This window comes from Anabas testudineus, chromosome 6 (genome assembly GCF_900324465.2).
Source record: "Anabas testudineus chromosome 6, fAnaTes1.2, whole genome shotgun sequence".
Lineage (NCBI taxonomy): Eukaryota > Metazoa > Chordata > Actinopteri > Anabantiformes > Anabantidae > Anabas > Anabas testudineus.
The window spans coordinates 1,031,925-1,059,895 of NC_046615.1; the positions used below are offsets into that span (position 1 = coordinate 1,031,925).

Consider the following 27,971-nt stretch of genomic DNA (forward strand, 5'->3'; position numbering starts at 1 on the left):
CACCTTTAAGGAAGTATATTAATTACAGAAATAAATAGCAGCAGTTCATTTTGTGTCTGTGGCATATTAATTAAGATTGTTGTTGATTTTTTAAATAATTTACTGTGGACATCTACATGAATCCAACTACAGTCCATTCTCCAAAGTTGTGGAGGTGCAATGCTGAATGTCAAGTCACCATTTCCTATCCCTGCTCACTGATCACAATTTCTATTCACTGTAAGTCCAGAAAGGACATTATTAAGGTGGAAGGTACCTACACTGCTATCCTTTCTTTCAGATCATCTTATCAAATGTTAACTCTATTTTCCAGCAAGACCATTGATATTGGACAGTACTGCTAAACACTCCTCATAACTCTTTTTTTTTTATTATTGCTTTCTCAATATCAACACGTACAATATGGTCAAGGTTAGTGAAAGACTTTGGTTATGGCAACACAGTATTTGTAACACACTGCTGCTTGGTTTGGCACTGAATATATCCACTGAAAATAAATTAAAATGTGCAGAATTGTCTAACACATGTGCTTCCGCTGACACATTTGCACTTAAGACAGGTGATTTTGACAAAGACAGACCAAAACATACTGTATGTGTAAGTGATACTTTTTGATAATAATTTTTTTTGTTAGCTAAACCTGGGTTTGCTGGGTACAGCAGCCCAACTTGATGCATAGCTCATGATATACTCCTCCAAAAGAAAAGCAGCTGAGCTATAATGTAACCTGTGGTCACATTCTCTGCCTGTACACTGATAAAGCACATTTCCAAAATATTCAAAATTAAACCTCCTCAGAAATTATCCAGTTATTGAATATAATTTGATTATTGTACAGTTTTATGTCAGGAAGTTACAATATAATGATTTATGGTTATGGTTAGGGTTGATGCATGTGTCTTTGACTGAATTTGCTGATATAGGTAGTGTGGCTTTATTCATCACTTTTCTGACTCCCACTCACGTGCCATTGATGACTCCGTCTGGATTGAGCATGGGGATGATCTTGAATATAAAGGCCTCCCTGAGAATCTGGGCCACTGGGTCATTGCTGCACAGAAATTCCAGGGTTCCCTTCATCACCCAGCTGGCATTAGATTCACCAGGATGCACACGGCCTGTCAGCACGATATAGGGACGATTACCTGCAGACAGACACATCCAGACCTATCATTTGCCTGCTGATATGATATGTAATATGAGAAACAGCTTCTTGTTCATTAACACTACTTTGTGTTTTCAGGGATCATACATGTGAAATTCAAGTAAACTCAGTGGGCAATCAGCAGTCACTACAAAGCTGCCTCCATATTATAACTGTTGTCAACATGCTCTGTCTTCTCTGAGTGCATCGTTCAATTATCCTGATCAGGTCTTTAATTAAAGCTGTGCTGATGGTGTGTCCTCTTCACGCATCACAACAATCTATTAGGCTCCGTCTCTGATAGTGACAGCTGGCCAATTATGTCAGCTGCCAGAGGTCATGAGAGGGTCATAATTAGCATTTCTGAGTGGCAGTTATTGCTGTTGCACAGATAGCATGCCAACAAATAGATAGTGTGTGATCAGTCATGGTTGTTATATCTCAAGTATCTCAAGACAGTTGGTGCTGCTGAGCCCATGTTTTGGAGCATGGTATTGTATCTAAATGAACAGCATGTTGTCAGAGAATGATCTGTCCCGGTTCATCTATCAGAGTATGAAAGGACTCCTGTATTACTGTACAGTCCCTCCTAATGCTTACAGAGAATGTTTTATTTGAAAAAGCACTTAGGAAGCACATTCACATTCATCACATCTGGATGCAGAGGCTTTAAAAATTAAGGTGATAGTCAAGTTGAAGCCTTCAGTTCATGTAGATTTTAAATACCGAACTCCTAACCAGTTTGTTATAATGAGTGAAGCCTTTCAGATAAGAAGTGAAACATCAGAACTTTAAATCGAATTGCCACTGAACAGTACTGTTAAGATATCCATGACTTGGGTGACTAAATATCTCCACAGACAATTATGGCACATGAACATACATATATGAATATTTCCATATATTTCTGAAATTGGCTTGAGTTTTGTAATAAACCATGATCTGAATGAATTATTACCATTACAAGGTAATGCAAAACAATGGTAAGTGAATGTTAAATGTATATTTGATATATATGCTTATAACATGTATGCATCAGATGGGTCATCCTACATTACTCCCGGCCTGCAGACAGTTAAAGGCCGTTACCATGGGCATTATAATTTAATAATAAATGTAGTGAAGCACAGTACAGTGGACTGAGAGGTCTTGGAACGTTTGTTGCAGATAGTCAGTTGGGTACCACCCCACTTCCATTTCAACTGCATTTATCAGCCATTTGTCCTCAAGTTTTACTTATTGCAGTATCCAAATTTATTCACTGTTTTACTTTGTAATCATTTCAGTTGTCAATGTTGGTGGTAAGTCATCATGAGACTGTACTAAACTAACCAAAAATATAGTCTTTGAAGAATTAGGAAGTGTCTTGCTCAGTTTTTCCACACTAAAGACAGCTCTATTGTGGAATGTTAGTGAGCACAGCTCAATATTACACAGGACATGTGAAGCAGGTGATGTCAGTCACTACTGCTCACACAGTTGTGTGTACCCCTGTCCTGGCATAATCATAAGGATGTGGCTTCAACAAAATTAAAGCCTTGTAATCTAATAAAGCATTTCACTGACAGTATGATGTGGCATTACAACACAAACTGAGGACAAAACAAGGTGACGCTGACTGGCTGAGATATAAAATGCAGAAATAAGATACATATTGTCCTCAAATACAGGTGAAGAATTGTGTTTTTATTATTGCATATTAATACTTTATTCAGCATATTTGCTTTATAAAATAGTTCCTCTGCAACCCAAACTGTGACTTGTTCACAGGTTCTCAAGACACTGTTGACATTTTTCCATTTGAGATTAATTTGACTGCTGGCAATTTCTGCATTGCATTATTTAAAACATCACTTAGACAACTCTAGACCTGACATTTAAACCATCACTGTATCCACATTCCACACTACCTGTTGAATTGTCTTACTGTGTGCTGTTGCTGCCTTTGTTTACAACAAATCTGCATACATAACCAGTTTCATACTATCAGGAAATGACAGTATAATGATGTGTCATCATTGGATGTTGTGCAAGCAACTTTCTATGCTTTAGAAAGGGGGGTTGGAATTACTGTTTGAATAGAAATATGTCCGTCTAAAGAAGCATGTCACTGGTTTAAGACAGGTTTAAAGTTGCTTAATGGTCAAACGAAAATCGAAATATCCAAATAAAAAAGTCTATGATGGTGCAACACTGTGTGTTTTATAGTATCTCTGCTGGCTCTAGCTGCTGGGTCTTGCACTGTCCTGTCTCTCTTCCACATATTCTTTAGTTGATATGTGGTGTAAAGGATAGGGGTGGAGCAAGAGAGAAATAACTCTGGCTCTAAGTGGACCTGATTAAAAAGCCAGACGGTGAGACTTAAGTAAAAGGGGTTTTAATGACAATTTAGGAGTATGGGGCAATGGGGACTGTAGTCTAGAAATGGTTAGCTGAGATTGGTGTCCTCCACGTGTTTGACTGCAGAGAGGGGAGAGACTCTGCTGTAGGGGAGCAAAATCAGGCTGGAACATGGGAAAAACAGAGGGCAGAGAATCATAAAGGTTCAGTTTCTCTTTGTATGCATACAGTTGAATAACACAGTCTGTAATCCAAAATTCTAATTCTTATAGAAACACAAATTCCATCCAGACACAATCAGGTCAAATAAAAAGTACAGAGAAGATCCAAGAAAATCCAAACAAGGCCAAGGCAAAAATAATAACAAGGTCCTAAAGGGAGATGCCAGGGAGAGAGTGTAGAGCCCAAGCCAAAGTCAGTGAAAGTCAGACAAGTTTGCAGGGCCAGAGGCAGAAAGACAGGTCCAAGGCAGAATCAGGGTCAGGTCCAGAATGAAATCAGAAAAAGGTTGAAGTCAATGCAGAGATCAGACAATCTGGCAACTGGAAAAGTTCCAGGACAGTAGTGGAGTTACATCATAAAGGCTGGCAACCAGAAATCAAGCTGGGGATCGTGACATGTGGAAGATTAACAGTCCACAGACAGACAGTACATATGGGTTAAAATATCAGATTGCAGAATTAGTGGTGGTAGCTCACAGCTCCTACCTGTTGCTTTTACTTATTTTATTCAGTTTTAATGGAGCTGTTTTTATCATTTACGGACAAATCAAAATCCTTTTGGCATTTTAACAAGTTATTACACAACCATAAGTTCTGTGAAAATGTTGAATAGTTTTGGGCTCGTAGTCATTGGTAGGAGACAGGAAAAGCAGAAATCAAGAGTTTTAGGTTCACAGCCAGCATCAAAAGAGCTGTCCAGAGCATGAGATTACCTCATGCATGAAAAAAACACCAAACTCCCTGCTGCACCAGAGTTTCAAGGGGGCATTAAAAACTTGCTACATACTTTTTCTCATAACCAGTCTGCAATGTACAGAGGATATTTTGTAGCAGCTTGGTGTTATTTACATGAGACTGAGTCTAGGTAAACATGGTGGGAGGTCATGCCTGACACAAGTGGCATTGCACTCTGCACACTGCATTTGGTATTAAAATACAAAGACATGGTAGGAGTGCTGTGCTGGTCGGTGCAGTTACTAAAGGCTCTGTCTCTGTCTCAGCTCTGCTCAGTCTCTCTCACTAAAGCTAAGCTAACTCATTTAGACCCTGGATCCTCTGGAGAAAACACGAGTCGAAAGTTCCTCTGATGAAAATGGGTCTTTTGTTAACATGAAAATTGATTGGTCTGAGGAGAACACCTGCTCAATTAAACCCTTTCGTTTATCATAATAAAATACATGTGAATCAATGGTGGGATCAATTAGCTACAGTACTTCCAGTTCCTGAACTAAGATTAAATTGTTTTTTAAAAGCAGCTAGCACAGAACAATATAACGTTAATGTAGATATGCTATGATGGATGGCTTCTGTTACTCCTACTCCATTTGCTCACACACACACAAACACTCTTGTTATCAAGTGGATGCCTCAGCACTACTCTGCCCCCCTAAATGCCAAACACCAATCTAACATAACAGTAACCTAAGTCTGTTTCTAATGTTAACCATAAACGGAGGTCTTAACTCACAAACAGCCCTATCAAATTGTGAGGACCGGTGAAAATATCCTCACAACAATTGTGTAATATCACACACACAGCACTACTCACGTAGCTGGTGCATGTCTATCCAGGACCTGCTGGCAGGACAAGCGGTAATGGTGACCAGTGGACACGAGTTTCCAGCCAAAGTACCACAAAGAACGTGCTGTCGAAAATAAATCTTGGCAGGATCCACTGATTTCTGCAGCACCTTCAGATGAGTCTGACAAATACAAAAAAAACACATTTACACACACCAAGTATGTTAGAAGTGCACTACGTCATTTTGGTTTGTTTTTTTTTTGTTTGTTTTTTTTCTGGTTTTGTGGAAACTAGTCCCTGAGTTGGTCATTTAAAGCTCAGATCCAATTTCAATTTCTTGACTGAAGCTCAAAGATGGACTGGTCTGAGGCCCAAACTTGGTCATTATTTAAAGTTTGAAGCCATAAGCACTAGAAGCACAGTGTTTAGTCTTGTTTGTTTTTACCAGAGTGGTTTCCACTTAGCACTTAATCCAGTATATATGTGTGAGCTAATAAGTAGTTTGCACTGTATTGAATGTCATTCTTTCAAGAATGGCATCTAGGCAAGTAAAGCACTAAAGAATTTTAATTGTAAATGGAGGTCCCCCAGCAGACTATAGCCCTTTTTACACAGAAATCTGCCGTATTGGAGAGAAGGTGTCCTCGTCTTTTAGATGCCTTTGCTTAGCCTTGCACTATTTAAATTCCGCCGTAAAGTTGCTCCAGTGTGCATTTTACATAGGTACCTGCACCCTGGCTTGAGGAGTGTGTATATTAATGCACTGTACAACATGATCATGAACTATTAAGGTTACTAATTCAGTTACCTGCAGCTATGTGTGGGTGATGAGAAGCTGTAGGAGAAATATTATTTGGACAGCTGCTATGTGCAGCATTGGAGCAGGAAGGAATTATTCATTTCACTCCTCTTCCCTGTAACAGCTGACGCTGCCACAGCTCTTTCACGCAAGCAGTTGTGCAAACTTGCCTCGGCTATGACAGTAGCTCTCAAGGCAGCTTAAACGAGGGTCCTCAAAGATACCAGCTTGATACATTTTATAAAGCATTGCAAGGCAGCGTATTGGTGCTGTAAAGGCGCTTTGAAGAGACACTGTAAAAGGAGCTTATGTCTATAGCAGCGTATCTAAGAGATACATTAACTATAGGCTTCACCAAAAAGGAAAGTTTTAAGTCTACTCTTAAATGTAGAGAGGGTGTCTGCCTCCTGAACTGGGAGCTGGTTCCAAAGGAGAGGACATTGATAGCTAAATACTCTGCCTCCCATTCTACAATTGGAAACTTCAGGAATCAAAGTAGACCTGCACTCTAAGAATGGAGAGTTCTTTATATGTCATTTTATAATATGAGATCATTATGTTCTTTTCATGTAAAGAGAGTGAAATCTTATAGTTTAGATTGTTAAATAATTAAATAAATGTAAAACAATGGTGAAATCAAACTGAATGCTGACCTTGCAAAAAAAAATGACAAGATGAAATTCTTTTTAGCTACAGTAGGAGTATGATATCCATGTTATAAATCCAATAACATGTGTTGGTTAAACTCCTTGTTTGACCTCTTAGGAGTAAGCAAGTAAAGTAACATAAATCCTAACATAAAGTAAGAACAGTATTTGAGGTCTAGTAACAGAAGTGTTGTTTCAATAGTCCAGTCAACATCAATCACACATCCAGAGCAGATGATTGTATTTCAGCATCCAGTTTGCAGGTGAGTGAGAAGTGGCTGGCATGAGATTCTGATGGTTCTCTGCTGGAAAACAATAGGTTGCTCCTTTCAGACTAGGAATGAGTTGCTTCCCCAAGTAAAGCAGCTTAGACAGCTCATGGTTGCGTTTATGAATAAAGGATGAATAAAGGTAGAAAACAGGAGATTAACTGGTGGATTGGTGTAGTGTCAGCAGAAATATGAGCACTGCCCGGAACTGTTAATAGTTGTAAAAGGCAAAGCTTTCATCCGTCAATCTGTGTTCCAACGTGTGCCTATCATGAGCTTCAGGTAGTGACTGAAAGAATGAAACTGCTAATACATGCGACTAATATGAGTTTCCTCTGTAGGGTTGTCACTTTTAGTAGTATGGAGCAGACTCAGAAATCCTTCTTATAAAAGTAGAATAGTCGCATATAGTTTGGGCATCCAGTACCTTTCTTTGGAGGTTTTGTGGGTTTTCTGGAAAATTCAGTTGATACTGTAGGAAATGTGGCAAATCCAGCACAAGCTGAAGAGACTTCACTAATTCTCGTCTAGAAAATGCTGCTCGGTGGTGCAATGTCTTAATCTGCTGCCACTATGATCCAACTCTACAACAGTGGAAATGTGTTCTGTGGGCAGAAGTCCATGGTTTAGCTTCTTTTTGGGGGGGAAACACACAAGGGGTTCTCTGTCTTAAAGATGTCTTAAAGACCATCCAAACTGTATCTGAAACTCTTGACAACCAACACAGTCAAACATGTTACACTGTAAAATATAAGGCTTTTATAAGACTCTGCTGTGTACCTAGATGGATATGCTTGTACCTTTACAGTGGAGTAGGTGTAGGGATAATGGTAGGCCAGGTAGCAGACATCTTCATTATGTTTAAAGGTGATGGTGAACGTCAGGGTGTAAAAAGTTGTTTTCTTTCTGCCTTGAACTGGGCAAAAGTGGTTTCTGGAGGAGAAAGTAAGACAACATCGGTTATGTGCAGCTCCCTCTCTTGTAGCATCTGTTAGGTCTCTAGCACTGAACTCTCTTTAGCACGGAACCACAGACATCTATTGTCATTCAAAATGTGAGTGTGTTGTCACAATAGTCTTTTTTGTAAATGTGAGTCTCTTTAGATCAGTATAATGCTGAATGATATGTTGTATCATTCTGTAATGTCTAATTCCTGCTAGTCAGTCGGGCTTTGAGTGTAAACAAAAATAAGAAACCCACTGCATTTTTAATGACCTACAAAAACACAAATGTAGGGATAGAGTTTCTGTCCTAAATATTTTATATTTCATGACATATTTCACAGGACAGAGGTCCTTTTAGCAGTCTTGGGAAGTGATTCTTTATGTGACTTCATTGCCAATGATGTGTGTTCTGTCCATGAAGAAAAGCACTTTTATGTTCTGAATTCATCATACCTGAAATAACAAATTTCAGTTCCAGTCCTGACCCAGTGTGGTCTACCCTCCAGAGCTTCCCTTACTGAGTACAGCACTAGCTGCATTCCTGCAGTACACAAACAACAGACACACACACACACACACACACAGATAGACAGTCAGCCACATAGAGCAGACATGGTGTTATTATGGCAGTAAACTGGTGGAAATGTCTTAACCATGCTGCAGTAGTAATCTATTATTATTATTATTATTATACTATATGTGAAGAAAAAAGGGATCTATGATAGTCCATATTCCACTACCCCCACCCCCACCCCTTGATTTTTGCACAGTCACATCAGTAAATATTCACATCCATTTTGCTGTTGTACTTTTTATTGAATTGTAAGTTTACTTTAAAATAGAAAACCAATGCTAACAGGAGCATCTGTTGGCCATGTTCTTGCACTAATGCCACTAGTTGCAGCCCTGTTGACAGCTTCTCACCTGAACCCTGCTGGTCAGAGAGACTACTCAGATTCGCTGTTCAACTTAGCGAATCAGTGCATGAGAAAAGAAATTAAATAAAGAAAAGCAAGCAAACAACACAATACAACCACACTAGTGCCATTTGTAACATCTTATCAATATTTGCATTTAGAAGAAGATGTAAATTAAATCAGTGATAAGTGAGATTAGAGTCAAAGTACAAAGTGTCCAATACACCTGCTGGGTTATTTCTTCTCATGAGATGTTTGTTCTCACAAAGACAGGACATACATGCTGGTTGGCCATGGATACAGTCTTTTCAGTGTGTTTTCAAGTTCTATTTGTAGGAGAGGGAGCGGGGAACAAAAAAGAAAATGGGACACTAGAACACAAAGTAAAAAGAACTTAGCAAAAAAGTGTTGCTTGGCACAAAAAAATACAAAGAAATAACAAAACGTCAGGATGTATGGCAAGGCACAGAAAACAAAGTAAGTACACAACATTAACACAGCAAGAACTCAATCCAAGGTACATTTTATCTTTTATCTTTACTTTTATCCAGAGCAACTTACAAGGCAAACACAGTCTCCCACATGGAGGGCAGAAATGTTAGCACTACATTATCCAGCCGCCTAGTAGTAATAAAACAAAACCCTAAGTCAAGAATCTGAACCAGAAGGGGATAACACTCACAACAACAAAGGTACTGAGGTCCACGATCTAGGGGCTAGTCCAAAAGATAGAGCAAAGTTCCAAAACACAAGGCAAAGCAACAGCTAGACTGAGGCAAGGTCTAGGAAAGAAATTCCCTGTGTATCAATTAGTTATAGACAAGGAGATATTTGGGAACAAAAAGGAAGTCAAAACAAAAGCACAACAACAGAAAGTAGGGCCCGATCATGACACACCCCACCCGGTCAATGGCAGATGGCTGTGCACAGTGAGCGTGGTTCTGCTGGTGGCTGGATGTTTCTTCTGTTAAGGGGAGTTTTTCCTCTCCACTGTCAGCTAGTGCTGCTCAAGTGGGATTTGTTACTACATAAGTCTGTAAGGTCTTGACCTTACTATGCAAAGTGTCTTAGTATGATTTAGTTGTGATTTCACACTATATAAATACATTTAAATATTTCAAATAAATTAAATTGCACTATGCTGTTACAGTATTTTCAGTACATAATTGTCATAATTGTTATAGGTAATCTGCTAAAGTGCTGGACAGTGTAAAGAATAGAATTTCAAATAGTACTGGCTACTATATAACAAGGTAGATATAGTCTTTTTATGCTGTACTTAGCCCTGGAGCTGAAAAGGTTAATAAGCTGTTAGTCATTGTGAAAGCCTCAAGTTTCCAGGGGTTAAACGTAGATATCTGGGTGACGTTCTAGGCTATTGGTACATTACAGCCTTTCAGATGAAAAGCTTGACCATGGAATGGCAACCCATTCTTTCATTCATTCCCCTTTTCTTCCGATGAAACCTATTTCCTGAGGGATGTAAAAAATAACTATTTTTCAGTCCAAAGGGCATTGTATGAATCAATGTGTAATTTGTGTGAAAAAACTGAGACTGCTACTACAGTGTGTGTATTTAGCTGCAATAGATGGCCCATTATAGTAAGACCCACTACTGAGCCTGAGGAACTGTCTTCAGTATACAGTAGAGTATCTGAGTCTCTTCAATCAGTCTCCTTAATTTCTGCAACTATAAATATGTTTTTTATTCCTAACCGTCCCTTGCAACTGTTTCCGTTAATAAACATACAGCTTAATTTATTTGAAAGATAACCTGTCCAGCAATTATATCTCTTGGAAAACATTATTTGGAGCTAGTAAAGTGCAGCCTGATAAAAACAAAGCATCACATTGGATGGATTACTAGATTTCCATAGGTAAGCAGCTTCTGTAGTCCAGGCACTCAGCTGAGCACTTGATAGGGGCGAGCTCATTGCCTAACTGATGTGTTAACAGGGTAAAAGATTAACATGTGTTTAAGCAGGACTTCATGAAGCAGTTTGTATTAAAATATATTTATAATATATAAATATGATTGATTCCAAATCAGACTGCATCTTTTCACTAGATACATTATATTGATACATATTGAGTTTCCAGGTGTTTATGTCTGGACCTAATACACAACTTAGAAGATAGCACCTTTGGTTTGAACCCACCAGTTTTTCATGTGAGCAAAAGTACTGGAACATGTGACTGACAGGTGTGTTTTTATAAACAATAAATAATAAGCACTGAATATCTACGCTCGGTTTAGAATTGGGTTTTTCCTGTTCAGACTGCATTTATAGTTAATAGGTGTAACCAACATGAAAACCAGAGAGCTGTCTATTGGCCAAAAAACAAGCAATTGTGAAGCTGAGAGAAGATGGAAAATTAATCAGAGCCATTGCACAAACATTGGCCATAGCCAGTACCACCATTTGGAATGTCCTGAGGCAGAAGGAAACCACAGGTGTACAAAGTAACAGACATTGAACGGTTAGACTAAGGAAAACAACAGCAATTGGCAACAGAAACATTGTGAGAGCTCTAAATAAAGACCCTAAAACAAGAGTTAGTGACATCAGCAACAACCTCCAAAGAGCAGTAGTGAAGATATCGCAATCTACTGTTCACAGAAGACTTCAGGGACAAAAGTACAGTTGATACCAGCAGATGCAAACCACTCATTAGCAAGAAGAATAGGAAGGCCAGGTGGGAATTGGCCAAAAAGTACAGAAATGGGCCTCAAAAGGTTTGGGACAAAGTTTTATGGACTCATAAGTCAAAGAGGAACCCTTACTAAAGTGATGGAAAGGCTAAAGTTTGGAGAAAGACAGGATCTGCTCATGATTCCAAACAAACAAGCTTATCTGTGAAACACAGTGGAGGTAATGTCATGGCTTGGGCTGCATGGCTTCTTCTGGGACAGGCTCATTAATCAACTAATTAATTCATTGATGATGTAACATCATATAGAGAATTTTATCTGCTAAAGAGAAGACTGAAGGAAGTAACCACCCAAAACAAACACCTGAAAGAGGCTGCAGGGAAATCTTTGAAAAGCATCACAAGAAGAATGGAAAGGTTTGGTGATGCCAATGGTTCACAGGCTTGATGCAAGTCATGTAAATTTACTCTCTGGATACTGGATATGATATTGTATTTTTATTTATTTATTTGGATGTGGACTAGGACAGGATAATTGGATTCTGGATTTTAGATAATTGTTTTCTCTGTCATTGGCCAGGTGTTGTGGTTAAGGTTTATGGGGGAATCTGTGCTTTTGTACAGAGATTGCCTGTTTTTCTTTCCTGACTTGCTCAGGAAATATGTGTGCCATCCAGTTCTTACTTACAAATGAATAGTGAATATAGAGTAAGTTAAAATGCTTGCTGACCACTTGTGCCTCATCTACAATTACTCTGAAGAAAATTTACATTTAATGAATAGCTGTTGGCTGTCACAACAGTAAAGCACAGCCAGGGATCAGTTCATTTCCGTGCTGACCCAGAAACACAACAGAAAATGTACATCCGTAACTTCTCATTTCACAAGTCAGTCAACATGCCAGAAGGAAAACAGATATCATCTATCCATAATTGTGTGAGTTTGCACTGTAGTGCAGTCACTAATGAATCTGAGCCAAAACAGAAAAGTGGGTGAATAACCTCTCTAGTATTATGCATTTACTTTACTTCGTTACTACATTGAAACTCAGTAGCTGTAGATTAAATCTTCAGCCTTATATTTAAGATGATGTTGCTGTGATAGAGCACTGTGCCATTACATAGTACCATCGACCATGTTCCCCTTGAATCATCACATGCAAAATGATCACAGGCAATATGATGTTAGAGCATGAAATTAATCCAGGATTTATCACCCAACATCAGATATCAACCTCACTAATTCACTGGAGTCTGCAGCCGATTTCCATTCACACATTTGTGAGCTATAGATGTAAAGTTGCTATGGTTTTTCCCAGCAGTCTTGGAAAGGCAACAACAACGGTGTATCTCTACACAGAAACTGACTTGATATGTTTAGTACTGGCAATCAGCCACTGTGGATCTCAGACTGTAGGAGGGTTTGAACCATCCAGCTTCACTACGACTTGCACCAATACTATTTAAAGTTGTTTTGGAATCCAATACAGCTATCACATATGGCAGTTAATGTGTAGAGATTTTTATTTTTGTAGTATTTGCTTTTTTAAAATTAATTAATTTTTTTTTTTAAATATAAATAATGAAATAATAATTTATAGATTGATTATTAAGAGCATTAATTATTTAGTATTAGTTAATTATGCTGGATTGTTATTATGATTTTTTATGTTTTAAGAAACTATTGTGCAAATCAATACCGCTTGTTTTCTACTGTTTGGGATTTAAGTGAAGCTCTCTCATAAGGAGGTGCCAGTTGCATTACTATGAGACATCTAGTCTGTTTAAAAGAAGCAATTTGCATTGTTCAAAGTAAGTCAAATATCCAGTTTGGTGATTTCAGTAGTGCATCTGCCTTTTTTTCCAATGATATACACAGTTCTGCCAGCGTCTTTTTGAGGACAATGGGGCAGTTTGCAGTCAGTTTTGAAGTAATTTGTGATACAGTTTAATCATGTAATGTGTATTGCATCAATAATGTTGAAAATAAAATGACAAATAACAACACACACACCCACACCCCTTCTCACCATAGTTGAACTGGCTGTTGCTCTTCTCACAGTTGATGACATTAAAACGATAGGGGACATCTGCCACCATGTTACTGACTTCAAAGTAAAACCACTGGGTGTGCTGGGAGCAGTTCGCATCCACATTCAATATGAGGTCATATTCGTGTCTACACAAAAGAGAAAAGAATTTATTTTCTAGGAACTTTGTCAAAGTAGTTGTGGCACATTGTGTCATAGTGTGGGTCAATACCTGCGAACCTGTACAGCCTTTCGCAGGTTCCCACATTCAAACATAGAGAAAAACCTCAAGGAATCAGGCGGTGACTGAAAACTGCCACACAGGAAGACAGAGATGACCTGATCAATTGAAGACACATTATGTCATCCCCATTTCAAGCCCATGTTCAACATAGCAAGTTTGTTCAAGGACCAGAAATCTGATGATAACTGAGAAATGAGTTGTGTGCATTTTCACAAATAATTGATTTAAACCTAGTATTTAGAATCTCAGCAGTAACCAGAGTAATGCGAGTGTGAATACACAGAATAACACAACACTGTGTACCATGTTGTCCACTATCTTGCCTGTTTTTTTGCTGCTGTGTTGTTCTTGAGACGTTTTGGTGCTGCTGTCAAATTATTTGAATCGCTTCAGGGTTATCTCTTCTGTGGTTCAAGAAACAAACAAGAACTGCACTGGTTCCCTGTTTTTAACTGTGTTTTTTTTCACCAGATCAACCAGGGTCTACATTTTGTTCTACAGTTATAGCCCCAAGAAAAGAGATAGTACTTCCTGAAGGTCCAGAACTATCAGGGCAGAGACTGTTGTTGCAGTCCTTGCCAGGGTTTTTAATACATCAGTTATTTTGCTTTGCCTTCCTGGAAAGACAATTCATCATTTCCTCAGAGGGACTTTTATATGACAAGAAAGCTTTGTGGACTTCTGGGAAAGAAAAATACCATTAAATTTGGAAAAATCATGGAAAAGCACCTTTGAACACCAGTTTTAAAAACACATTTTCGACACATTCAATAAAAAGTATTTCACAAAATGCTTTTAAAAGAACTGAAATGACATCTTGTAAAATAACTACTGTAGCAGAATTGCCACAGTGTGTCTGTGTGTGCACATACAGTGTGTTAAGTGTTGTTCACCTACCTGCTGTCTTCCAGGTCAAAGACTACTTGGTTGATGATGTCACTGGTATTCAGGAAACGCCGGATATCTTCAAACACTTTCTGCCTGATGAAGGTAAGCATATGTAGGCATACACATATTAGCACTGAAGTAAAAGTGTTTTCCTGCTCCAGTACATAATACACAATGTCTCTAGGTCTCTCTCTGACTCTGTCTCAGTGGTAACCAACTGGTGGTACGGAGTCCTAGCCTAGACCCAAAAAGGAATAGAAAAATAAGAAAACAAAGTAACAACAGATCCAAAATACCAGGCAGGCTAAATTCACAAAGGACCCCATGTCCAAGACAAAGGCAAGATCCTTATAAAACAGGGCTAGAATCAAGGCAAGTACTAGTAGTAGTATTGAATCTAACAATCTGGCATTTTAGTACTGAATGAGGGAGGGTTTATAAAGGGGACACAACGAGACACAGGTTAAAACAATGAAAGATGATTAGGGAAAAGGAAAGCTGGAAAAGTGAGGGCAGGGCTAGGACAGGAAAGGAAAGGAAAAAAAGGAGATAGCAATGCAAATAGCAATAGACTAAAATGATGTTAAAAAGCATAACATAACATACAAAGAAGAAAAGCAAGAAAAGAAAGTCATGAACACCATGGAAAGGAGATGGCTTTATAGGCGAGATTTTAAAACAAGAGTGAAGATGCCTGGTAAATCATTCCAAAGCTTTGGAGCCATAGCAGCAAAAAGCACGGCCACCTCTGAGCTTCCGTTTTGTTTTGAGTACTCTCAAAAGTAATTGGTCAGCTGACCTTAAGGAAAGGATGGGAGTATACTGATGAAGGAGCTCAGAGAGGTAGGGCGGGACAAGAATTTTAAAATGAATTCTAAAATGAACAGGCAACAAATAAAGTGAAGCGAGGAACGTTGAAATATGTTCATGTTTATAATTGCCAGGTAAAAAACGTGCTGCTGCATTTTGTACCATTACTAACTCTTACTGACTCCCAGGTACAATGCATTACAATAGTCCAGTTGAGTGGTAATTAAGGCATAAATAAGTGACTCAAATTGTTGCCTAGGATCATAACACAAACTCAAAAGCAATGTCTGATTTTTGAGTTAATTTTTGATGAATTTTTATTTATTATGACTTTGGTCAGTTTTAAGTTTCAGCGCCAGTAGGTTTTGCTTTCTTATACAGAAGGGTACCAACAAGTCCATGTGTGTATATATGCGTGGGTCTGAAATGAGACAGAGCTCCTACGCATTAGGACTAATCGTAGAAAGTTGCAACTGCAAAACAGCACTCACACACTCAATCAATGCTCAGTCTTTAGATGAGCGACAACAGACTGGCACCATAATTAGATTACATTCAGAGTGAAATTGCATATTTAACATTTAAATGTCAGCATCTGCAGTCCTCTTGACAGTGCTGAGAAAATGTCTCAGAGGAGCCGTATTAAAGAGTCCACACACATGCTGTACGAAAACAGAACACACTCAAACAAATACAGGGAACACACATAACATAAATATAACCATAATGAGATGCTGTTTCACATACATACATGGTATAATACAGAATTCATATTAAATGTGGTGCGGATGTTAGGAGATCTTAAACAATGAACCACAACAAGAAACTAAGCTGGAGACTATGACACAAAAAAAGACAGCAGATTATTAAATTGTCCAACATGGTCCCAATTCATCCTTCAAAAAGCCTTGGAAGAGACCATCATCCAGGTAATAATCCTGGAACAGCTGGTTTTCTCCCCATAATGTCTCTTCTTTCTGAGAGTCTCATGTACCCACACAGATCTCTGTGTCACTGTGCTAAACATACAGCCCTAATTCCAAGTTGGGATGCTGTGTAAAATCTACAAAAAAAACTGAATGCAATGATTTCCAAATACAATAAACGCACATTTTATTTACAATAGAAAATGTGCCATTTTAAGATAAAAAAAAACAAGATCGTTTTTTAAATTGATGACAGCAACAAGTGTCAAAAAAACTTGGGACAGAGACTCTATGGTGGAAGAGGATTCTTTGGTCACACCAAAACACTGCACATCACCACAAACACATCATCCACACTGTGAAACACGGTGGTGGCAGCATCATGCTGTGGGGATGCTTCTTGGCAGCCAGCCAAGAAGACTTCTCTCCAACTTTTATTGGCCATGATTGATTTTTATTATCAATAAAAGGATGAAACATTTAAGGGGGTGAATACTTTTTATAGGCATTGTATAGGCACCTGCACTGATCCTTAATATGACACACCATATATTCTTAAGTGACAGTGTGGAGGAGCAACATTTAAACATGTTTCCATGAATATGTTTGTAAAATCAGATGCAAATGGCAAATCTGTGTAAATCGAATTACCACGGGTTAAATGTTGAGAGCTGAATTAACACGTAGAATAACCTCCTCTTGTTTCCCTATGCACAACTTGAAGTTGAGTCTGATGCTCACTCCCTATCAGCAGCAATCAGCATGGAAATGAAGAGAGCCACATTAAAATGCAAGACAGTGTGGTGTGTTTCACACACTCCCAGCACTGCTACTCTCTGCACACGGCTCTGTCGGTTAGACATCAATACAAAGGGCATATTCTCCCTATATTTATGTTCTGTACGGTCTAGTCTGTGTAAGTGTGCCATTTACACATGTATAAGAGCATGTAATATCATTACTCTTAGAAAGCTAATATAATATAGGAGGTAAAAAAGGAACACAGTTCGAACATGACACAGCGTGTCATCACATTTGCTGGAGAGGGATATGAAGAACAACTGAAGTGTTGATAACATAAAACTGTATGACAGATTGTGTAACAGTGAGGCTCACCAATAATGACTCCTGTGGTTTTCTTAAAATGTTTGTCTTATCTATCTATGTGTACTTTAGTACTACAGTCAGGTCTGGTAATCTGTCACACAGTCAAATCATTTGTTCTATCAGGATCACGTTGAGTCTTTAGCTTCATTAGAGCTGTGGGGATATTCGTGTTCAATACTCAAGTCGGATCTGTTTACCCTAAAATGTCAGAAATATTTTTTTCCTGTTATGTCAACTGGACTATTTCAGTTTTCGACTTGCGATTGAGTAAGAAATGTGGAAAAAATGTGATTACTGATCTGACATCAAATGATGTGCAAGATTCATGCAGAGCCACAGGAAACAACCCCTGAAAGCAGACCATGAGGTGTGGATGGATAAAAACACTCCAGATAAATCGTCATCCAGAAGAAACAAATCCAAATACCATAATACCAAAAAAAAGTCGTTTGATTTTAATTAGACATTTTCTTAGTAAAAAGCATGTGCACAGGGCAGGAACTAACACATGGGAGGTTCGTTTAGATGAGTGCAAAGTGAACTGGTGAGTTGCTGTTGAGAACAGTTGCTGAACAGAGGTAACTGGCGTTCTTACATCAAATGCACAGAAATGATGGTTAATCAAACCACCTTCTCTCAACAATAGATGCAAGTGAATCAGATTTTTTTAACTGGCCACTGTCAACCCTGTTTAGCGTTGGACCTGACCCAAACAGATCTGTTGAAAGCCAACCCAAACCCAGTAGGAATATAGGAAGTTTCAAAGTAGAAAGACCCAAGGACCGAAGCACAGCTAGACCCTGCCAAATAGACCAAAATATAGTTGACCTGATCCAAACACTAATATGCTTATGTATTCCTTTTCTTTTAACTTGTCTGTACATCTGTGTAAAAAAAGAAATAAAATAAAAAATACCTCCATTTCTCTTTACTACATTCATCACTTTTTAACCTCATATTTTCCTGCCTTGATGACAACATCATCAGCAGTTTACATAAATAGGTGGTCAGCATCAAAAACAATACAATCATTTTTTGGGGCATGACAAATTTTTGTCTACAAAAACAAAGATGGTAATGGAAAATGACGATGTGTCACAGCCTTTACTATAAAACAGTGGAATGAGCTTGAAGTGTTTTAGCGTTTTTTTGTTTTTCAACAAGAAATGTTCATGTCTAAGAAAATGACTAAAGTTATTCTTTTCCAGGACTGCACTGGTAAATGTTTGACTCCAACCACTTAGAGTAGTCTATGAGGATATGGAAAATTACAGAATTGATGATGTTGTAAATCAATCTTACAGTTAGAAGTGGTTGTCATGTACTTTTTTGAGGGACAGTTAGCACTGTGAATCAAATGCATGCAATGCTAATACCAGCAGCGCCTCTGTCGCTTTGGGTCATGTGCCTGTTTTACAACCTTGTTTGAATTTTTTTCAGTGGTTCATATTTCAATATTAAAATGCTTATGGATAATTGATAATCATATATTGATCAGATTTGGATTTACCAAACATTTTTCAAATTATTTATTCTTAATGTGAAAAAAAGTATTGTTATTAATTAGCTGTTCAAAATGTGGTGCAAACCACACATCACTGTTTATTTATGGAGAAGACAGAGCATAGAAATGCTATCAACGGTTTGTAGAAAAGCTGTGAAGGTGAAGGAATGACGACTTTAAAGGGAGCGTAAACCTTCTGTAATTTCACAGCAGAGCAGCTGTCCTCTGATGCACACTGATCCCCTGTGCATTCCACTGTGATCACACAATACTGCTGTTCTTTTTAACCTTTGACATTATATCTTTTGTCAGACAACATAAAATAGAGATGTGATGAATGTGTCAGTCAGTAGCACAGGAGTTAGCGCTTTTCAAAATTGACCTGAAAAAGTGTATTTTTGTCTTTTTTTTTTTTCTATTTGGCAAATTGAAGTAGTCCCTGTGCTCATTGAGGGAGGGACCATGAGGATATAACCCATGGTTCTACTTATGGCCCATCAGATTGATCCTTATATGCTTTTTGACCAGTATAAGCAACGGTAGGTGCTAGTTCAGGGTTGAAACTAATGCTGGTTCAGAGTTAGTTCAACTTGGGGGCTAGAAACTAATGTCACTATATACATCTGCATTTCATAGCAATGCTAAGCACAACAACAATCCCTTACGCTGACATCTAAATGCAACCATTCCAATGCATTTGCATTGCTTGTGATCGCTATGGACTACATAACATTTGACACATTTTTAATGTTGTTTGGTCCTATACCAGCAAAGAGTTGGTGCTACATTGGTATTAATAGAGCTTGAACCAAACTGTTTTAACATTAGTACTGGCTTTAAGTAAGTTCATGCAGGCACCTCAAAAACTGACAAATCTGCACTGATTCTGAAATTGGACATTGTCTTCTAGCAAAGTAAAACACACGACTGATGTAGCCTTTATTTGTAACTGCATACTATTTGTAGACAGTGAAAACTGATGTACGTTGTGGCGATCTAATGTCCAGACATACATTACTAAAGATGTTACATTGCTGAATTAAAAACAGGCCTACTCTCCTAAACAGTCCATCCTGGGCAGACAGGTCATGAGCAGCTATTATCAGGGGCTGGGACTGTTGGACTTGGATACACTGTCTGCAAAAAACCTCTTTCAGGCTATATTTCACATGTCCACAGACTGCTGACTTTTTATGAGGCACAGAAAAGTCTGATCATCATGTTTATATGCAGCATATTGAGCAATACTGAGCAATTCCTACTCAATGGCAGCTTGCTAACTGCTCTACAAAGCATTTTATTTTAACATCTTTCAGTAATGCAATAATGAGGTCCTTTTTTTAAGAGTTTGCACAAACTTTAAGCAATTATATGACCACCTGCGTAGCAATAACTTGTATGAAGATTTCCAGTCAGGATTTAGAGCACATCATAGTACAGAAACAGCACTGGTAAAGGTCACTAATGATCTTCTATTAGCATCAGACAATGGTCTACTCTCTGTACTCGTCATGTTAGATCTTAGTGCTGCATTCGACAATATAGGTCAAAACATTTTATTACACAGACTGGAACATGTCATTGGAATCAAAGGAACAGCACTAGAGTGGTTTAAATCGTATCTATCAGATAGATTTCAGTTTGTACATGTTAATGATGAGTCTTCCATGCACAGCAAAGTCAGCTATGAAGTTCCACAGGGATCTGTTCTTGGACCAATTCTTTTCACTTTATATATGTCCCCTTTAGGCAATATTATTAGGAAACACTCTATAAATTTCCATTGTTATGCAGATGATACCCAGCCATACTTAAACCAGGAGAAACTAATCAATTAGTCAAACTTCAAGCATGCTTAAAAGACATAAAGACCTGGATGTCCTCCAATTTACTCCTAAATCCAGACAAGACAGAGGTTATACTGTTTGGGCCTAAAAATCTCAGAGACACTATGTCTAATCACGTTCTCACACTTGATGACTTGATGACTTGAGTATTGGCCTCAAGTAACACTGTAAGAAATCTCTGAGTTATCTTTGACCAGGATATCTTCTTCACTTCATACATCAAAGAAATCTCTAGAACTGCCTTTTTTCACCTAAGAAACATTGTTAAAATTAGGAGCATCCTGTCCCAAAGTGATGCTGAAAAACAAGTCCATGCATTTGTTACTTCCAGACTGGACTATTGTAATTCATTATTAATAGTTTGTCCCAATAACTCATTAAAAAGCCTCCAGTTAATCCAAAATGCTGCAGCCAGAGTTCTGACTGGAATTAACAAGAGAGATCATATTTCTCCAACGTTAGCTTCTCTCCACTGGCTCCCTGTAAAATCCAGAATTGAATTTAAAATTCTTCTCCTCACTTATAAATCACTTAATAATCAGGCTCCATCTTATCTCAAAGAACTGACATGGTTCTGCTGGAGGTTTTCCTCTCCACTGTTGCCTAAAGCTTGCTCAAATGGGATTGTTGGGTTTTCTCTATAATTTTTTGTAAAAATATTTTCTGTGAGGCTTTAAACCTTACACTTTCAAGTGCCCTGAAATAACTTCTGTTGTAAATTGGCGCTATACAAATAAAACTGAATTGAATTGAATTGAACTTTCTCTATATTTTGGAAGATAAAATCCTTCTGATTTCTTCAGGAGTGTCTGTCACTCTACGTTAGACCACTTGTCTAAAGCTGTACTATTTACCCTTCTTAAACAGATACAGTATCTGTGTTCATGTTACATTTTTAAAAATTACTCTTACACAGTCATCTGTTTAGTGTACCTCTGTATGTTGGGTTTGCGGGGGGCCATGGGTTCATTTCCTGGAGGTGGGAGGTGACCCCAGAAATCAGGGAAAGCCAAGATGCTGAAGCCTTGAATAGATTTGGTTTTGGTGGCTGTGGCATGGTACAACTTGGGGTTGTGATGGGGGATGCAGGGTCCGTGATTCTCCAATAATCTGTCTATTATAGTAGAGTGATGGAATTCTTCTTCTGTCTTCTCCTCATCATCCTGCTCATCCCCTCTCTGACCTGGGGAGTGATAGCTATCCCTAAGAGCAGAGAACAATAATAAGTTAAAAAGCATCTAGGCCTGTCATCAACTCTGTGTGACACTGTAACAGACTAACTGGAGGTCACCAAACCAGCCTGAACTCACATGTAATACTGTTTGTTTTTCTCTGTCTTTCTATATTCTCAGCATCTTAACACCAGTAAAAACCACCAGTAGATTTTTGCATAGGACTGCAGATCCCTCATAGCTGGAGCAATACTGGACTCATTACCATGCTTCAGTATTACAACTTGACAAAAGCTTTATCCCAGCACATTCAGAGAAAACTTCCAGCTTACACTGTCTCTCTAACCACAGTTGTAATGCTGGGGCTGGCGCTGAGTGTGCTGCTGTAAACTTGGAAATCACATGCCTCTAACTGGCCAGCACCTGGAGAGAAAGGAAGAGAAAATGGGTTAATTGAATTCTCTTTTTCTTATGAATGAGTGAAAATAATATTTTTATATATTATATATATTTTATATTTATTTTATTTATTTAAGAACCAGTAAGTTTGCATAAAAACCAATTGCACTATAATCTTTGAAGGAAAATTTGTTTTGCAAAATGGTCCAAAATTATTACTGAACTTTGTACAAGTCTAATCCACAGCTGCAGGAAGTGCTTGTTTGACATTATTGCTGCCAAAAGTGGTTCAACTAGTTTAATGTATGCTCAATGAGCATGTTCAACAAACACATGAAAGATCATGACTATAGTTCATCAGCTTTGAAATATTGTGCTTGTTGGTCATTCCATGACCAATATCTGCGGTAAAACCAGGAAACTTACTTTTCCTTTGTTGAATGAGGGAAAACTGAATGCATTAGTAAATAATTTATATAACAACCAAATATCAAAGTAAAGTCCACACATTCTCAACCATTATTGCACATATTAAACCAGAAAAAAGGTATTAGTGCAAACAATGTGAGAGCAAATAACCTTATTTAAGATGTATATTTTTGTAAATGGATAGTTGGAAGTTTAATGGTTGTATTGTCTCATTGTTAAATCCATATATAAACATTTATGATCAAATGTAAATATAAAAATAAAATATGATATAAATATATTATTTACAAATTTCATCTTGAATTAAAAATAAGAATATTGTAAAGTATTTTTATTGTAAAAGTATTTATAGTAAAATCCAGGCTAATCCAGGCTAAAAACAGTTTAAAAAGAAAGTATAAGCATCAGTATCAGCCCATTATTAGATTTCAACTCAAACTCAAACAAATGAAATGCTAGTTGAATCTGTGTACATGTGAAATGGAGGTGTAGCAAACTATTGTAGGTTATCTTGTATGTGTCTAATCCTTGGTATTAATGTTACATGTTCTGTGCACCAGTTTCCTTTGACCTAGACCTGACCTGGTGTCTGTCCCCCTGTGGATGAATTGCTGCCCTTCCTCCTGTTCCTCTTGAAGTGGAGAGAAGGGAAACTGTGCACATCTTCCTCATCTGATGATAATGATGGTGATGACGATGGTGACGACGATGCTGACGACGATACTGAACTCTCCTCTGGCTCTGAACTCAGATCCAGCTCCTGGGAGACAGATGTTGGTTTACAGTCGTTTGATTTGCTCAGAGGCTGACATGTCTTCAACATCTGCCAAAACACCAGTTTCATGCTTCGCGCTTTGTTTATTCGACTGTGAGCAAACTTGTGAACAGTCACAACAGATGTTTCATCATGTCTGAGGAAATGGAATTGCTCCATGCATCATTTTTGCTAAACCTGCTTTTACTAAACTAAAGTGACATTTAATGGCAGATTTGAGTTAATGCAACAGTCCTTAGTGAGACTCTGCCTTTACTTGTATACTCAGAAAACCAAACTTCACAATAATATTCAACAGACATGTAAAGGGAAGAGAAAACATGCAACCAATTTTAAAAAATGTGAAGCTTGTCTGCAATTGGTTATTATTTATATGCTTGCTAACATTTTCTTTCACTTGTGTCAGGAATAACACAGACATGGGACTTTTTATCCAGGTTTGGCAGGTTAGCAGCTGGTTGAATAGAATAATAAACTCTTCAAACTACAAATCTACACATTAAAGAAAATTGGACTGTTAATGATCTTGTGGAAAAACACACACAAAAAAATACCACTGTGATCCCGACCAAACAGCTAACAACCTTTACTATGTTTCCATTTTTCTGACACATCTGACGTAATAGTGTAAAGGTCCGGTTTCATAAGTGTGATAATGTGATAACCTAGTTCTGATGTGGGCAGTAAATAAATACTAAGCAGAGACATCACATACTGTAAAAAATGGATGAACATCACCACAAGTTATATTCTGGTAGCATGATTCAAGAGAACGGTACGTTGCTAACAAACTACTTTTCCAATTTGAAACACATACAGCACCATTAGGTACTAAAGAAGTCCTGTCCCAGTCTAGAGAATCAGTAGTGTCATCAGTCCAAGCATGATTTAAAGGACTGTGTCAGCTAAAACAAAGCTGGTGAAGTCTTTCCCTTTCCCCACAGTGTGAGTTGTCCACCTTAACCTACTGTTTTATCACTGATCGTCTTCACAGGAAGGACTTTGCAGGTTACTGCTGCATTTACTGGAGGTAAATATTACTATTGGATTGGACTCATCAGCAGCAGCCATCCGACGTTAAAGATCTCCAATCCCAGCAGTCTCTTGGCAAGGGGCAGGGCACAACCTGGACAGGTTGCCAGTCTATCATAAGGCTGACATAAAGAGACAGACAAACATTACCACTTACTTTCACACCTATGGATAATTTAGAGCCCCCAGTTAACCTATCTGTATGTCTTTGGACAGTGGAAGGAAGTCAGAGTACCTGGAGAAACGCCTGTGCAGGTACAGGTAGAGTATATAAACTCCACACAGAAAGGTACCCTGCCGACGTGCGGAGGTAAACCCAGGTCGTTCTAGTTATGAGGCAACAGTGCTGCTAACCACTATACCACCGTTCTGGTCTCATAGAGAGGATATAAAATCATCAACACATCAACTGGGCGCCTCTGTGAAAGGAGATTTACTAAAGAAACTGTGTTGGTTTTTACTTTGAGATGATGATACACTAATTAAGACTTATTTCTGAATATTATATTTATAGGTGACACGGTGGTGTAGTGGTTATCACTGTCAGCTCACAGCAAGAAGGATGGTTTGAATCCCCAGGTCGACCCGGTGCCTTTCTGTCTGGAGTTCTGCCCGTCACTGTGTCTCTCCAAATACTCCTGCTTCCTCCCACTATTCAGACACATGCAAGTTAGGTTGGTAATTGGTGACTCCAAATTGTACATAGGTGTGAATGTTTGTCTGTCTGTCACGTGTCCAGGTTGTACCCTGCCTCTCACCCAGTGACTACTACGTTAGGTTCCAGTACTCCCGCAACCCTTAGGAGGACCAGTTATATGATTAGTAACGTCTTCTTCTGCTAATAGCCATGGAAGTCAGGCTGGTCACAGTCATTGCTAAGCATGCATGTAAGTTTTCTATAGTTGTGAGGACACTCTGACTGCAGACTGCAGTTAAATGCACTCACTAGTTCCTTAACTGATCCTTAATCACCACAACTAAATTCTAACCCACTCCATTCTAAACCTGAACCAAGTCCCAACCTTCAAAGTATCTTTTGAAGTTGTGAGAACTCAACAAAATGTCCTTACAACGATGTCAAACTAAAATTTGTCCACACAACTGCATGAAGACATGTGGACAGACACAAACACAGTGCGTCAGTCGCTCACCCTTCCTGTCTCTCTGTCCTTTCCCATGTCTCGCTAATCAGTCATGTGCTTGTGCAGTAATAGCCATGTGGGTCATGACTCATACTTCATACAGATCAATCAATCTCTTATTTATACTTATTGTTATTTATATGTTATTATATGTTATTTATATGTTATTTATACTTGTTGTTATTTATATGTTATTATATGTTTTTTATACTTATTGGTATTTATATGTTATTATATGTTTTTTATACTTATTGTTATTTATATGTTATTATATGTTTTTTATACTTATTGGTATTTATATGTTATTTATACGTATTGTTATTTATATGTTATTTATACTTATTGTTATTTATATGTTATTATATGTTATTTATACGTTTTGTTATTTATATGTTATTATATGTTTTTTATACCTATTGTTATTTATATGTTATTATATGTTATTTATACCTTTTGTTATTTATATGTTATATGTTTTTTATACCTATTGTTATTTATATGTTATTATATGTTATTTATACCTTTTGTTATTTATATGTTATTGTTTTACAACCTGTCACCTGTACTTCAGCAACTTAAGACAGACATTTCTCAAAGTTTAAAATGTTTTGCACATACAAACAAAATTAATTAAAGTCTGAGTTCCTTTCATTTGTGTAAATTGTCTGTTATGTTAAATAAGGGGCAGCAGCGGCGCTGCAGCCAGAGAACAGTGCAACTATAGGGTTTTTTCTGCCTTAAGAAGAGAAAATCACAGCATGCTGCAGAAAAAGAGAGAAGAAATCGTGGCAGTACTGAGTAGAAGAGGCAAAGAGAAGTAAGGAGTGTAAAAGTTTCAAAGTTTTCCTAAGAGAGCTGACCTCAAACAGGTTGAAAGGTGTAACTGGGTGATTTCATGTGTTACGTTCTCTGGAGAGCAGAGGATGCATGGCAGATGAGCTTCTGACCTGTCAGGAGGACTCGATAACTTCAGTCTCTTCATCACTTGTACAGATAAGTACCGAGATCTTTTAACACTCAAGTTAAGGAGACCCAGAAAGCACACTACCCGGGTAGATGTAGTTTTGTTTATTATTTTGTCAGAGCTCTGAATTTTGTTTCATTTCATTTTCTTTCTCTAACCTGAGATGCATAAGGAATGCATAAAAGAATCTAGCTTAAGTACATGTGCACACTTAATTAATGTGCCAGGGAGGGGGTTACATACATATAATCCGATGCCCTCACATCATGTGATTAATGGATTTTGTTCTTGTTTTGGTTCAGTAACACACCAGAGTTTACTAGATGATGTGTTTCGCCCGTTTGTTGGGGTCTTGGTGCAGTTGTTTTGGTGTCCATTCCTCCATTTATATTCATTATATTCTACATACTGTACACTAACACCAGTGGTTAACAAATTCATGCATCATTAGAGATGACATGGTTAGCTACTGTCTGTGTGACATGGTGAATATAACACAAACACAGAGACGTGTGTACCTGGAAGTCATGTGATAGTTCAGGACAAAGGAAGTTGTAATGTGGCAGCAGATTTTTAGGTCTGTCTGGATCAGGTCGACTGCGAAGTTTCTTCAGGTCAGTCTCCAAGTCTTCATCCTGGACAGAGACACAAACACATGCTGACTCAGGAAGAACGTGTTTCACTACAGTACACACTGGTACAGATGTGACACCAGCATTTATCAGTATTTTCTCATTTATTACAACTTTATTACAACAATATTCAACTGCCTTTTTGTGTGTCGTTGGACTGTCCTCTTATATTGATAGTGAAGCTAAGAACATGACAATCATTTCAACATCATGGCTGGCATCAAGTTAGATCAATAACCATCTGTTGTTATTTTTCTTCACTGTCAGAGTTCTGTCCATCTTGAAGTTCATGTGTTGATTTTCTGTCTGCATCCTGATAGCTTTGCTAGATCCTACTGCATTTCCATAACAGATTCCAGAACTGTGTTCTGGATCTACCCTGACACATCAGATGGATGTGCCAGAAAGATCTTCCCTGAAAAGTTAAGGACTCTGCTGACACATACAAGTGACTGAGCTCTTACCTCCTCACTGAGAGTGAGCCCAGCCATACTACCGTGGTCATTTTGTCCACTTATGACTCCAGTCTAATTTTTTTGATCCCAAACCAAGCTCCTGACCATAACTGAGAGCTGGAAGATGTACACAGACATTGACCTTTCAATGTTCTCGCTTC

General features: G+C 38.1%; 1 protein-coding gene across 1 annotated transcript in view; it reads right to left on the reverse strand.

The window, feature by feature from the left end:
• The window catches only part of LOC113166027 (cytosolic carboxypeptidase 4), an 80,427-nt gene that overhangs the window by 26,157 nt on the left and 26,299 nt on the right, over positions 1–27,971 (reverse strand). The window contains exons 11-21 of the mRNA XM_026365938.1: positions 27,242–27,358; positions 23,393–23,570; positions 22,315–22,405; positions 21,744–22,013; positions 14,626–14,709; positions 13,717–13,797; positions 13,485–13,633; positions 8,340–8,427; positions 7,743–7,875; positions 5,255–5,408; positions 965–1,145 (exon numbers count right to left, since the gene is read on the reverse strand). Of these exons, the coding sequence (XP_026221723.1) occupies positions 965–1,145; positions 5,255–5,408; positions 7,743–7,875; positions 8,340–8,427; positions 13,485–13,633; positions 13,717–13,797; positions 14,626–14,709; positions 21,744–22,013; positions 22,315–22,405; positions 23,393–23,570; positions 27,242–27,358 (1,526 nt within the window). The remainder of the gene's footprint in view (positions 1–964; positions 1,146–5,254; positions 5,409–7,742; positions 7,876–8,339; positions 8,428–13,484; positions 13,634–13,716; positions 13,798–14,625; positions 14,710–21,743; positions 22,014–22,314; positions 22,406–23,392; positions 23,571–27,241; positions 27,359–27,971) is intronic.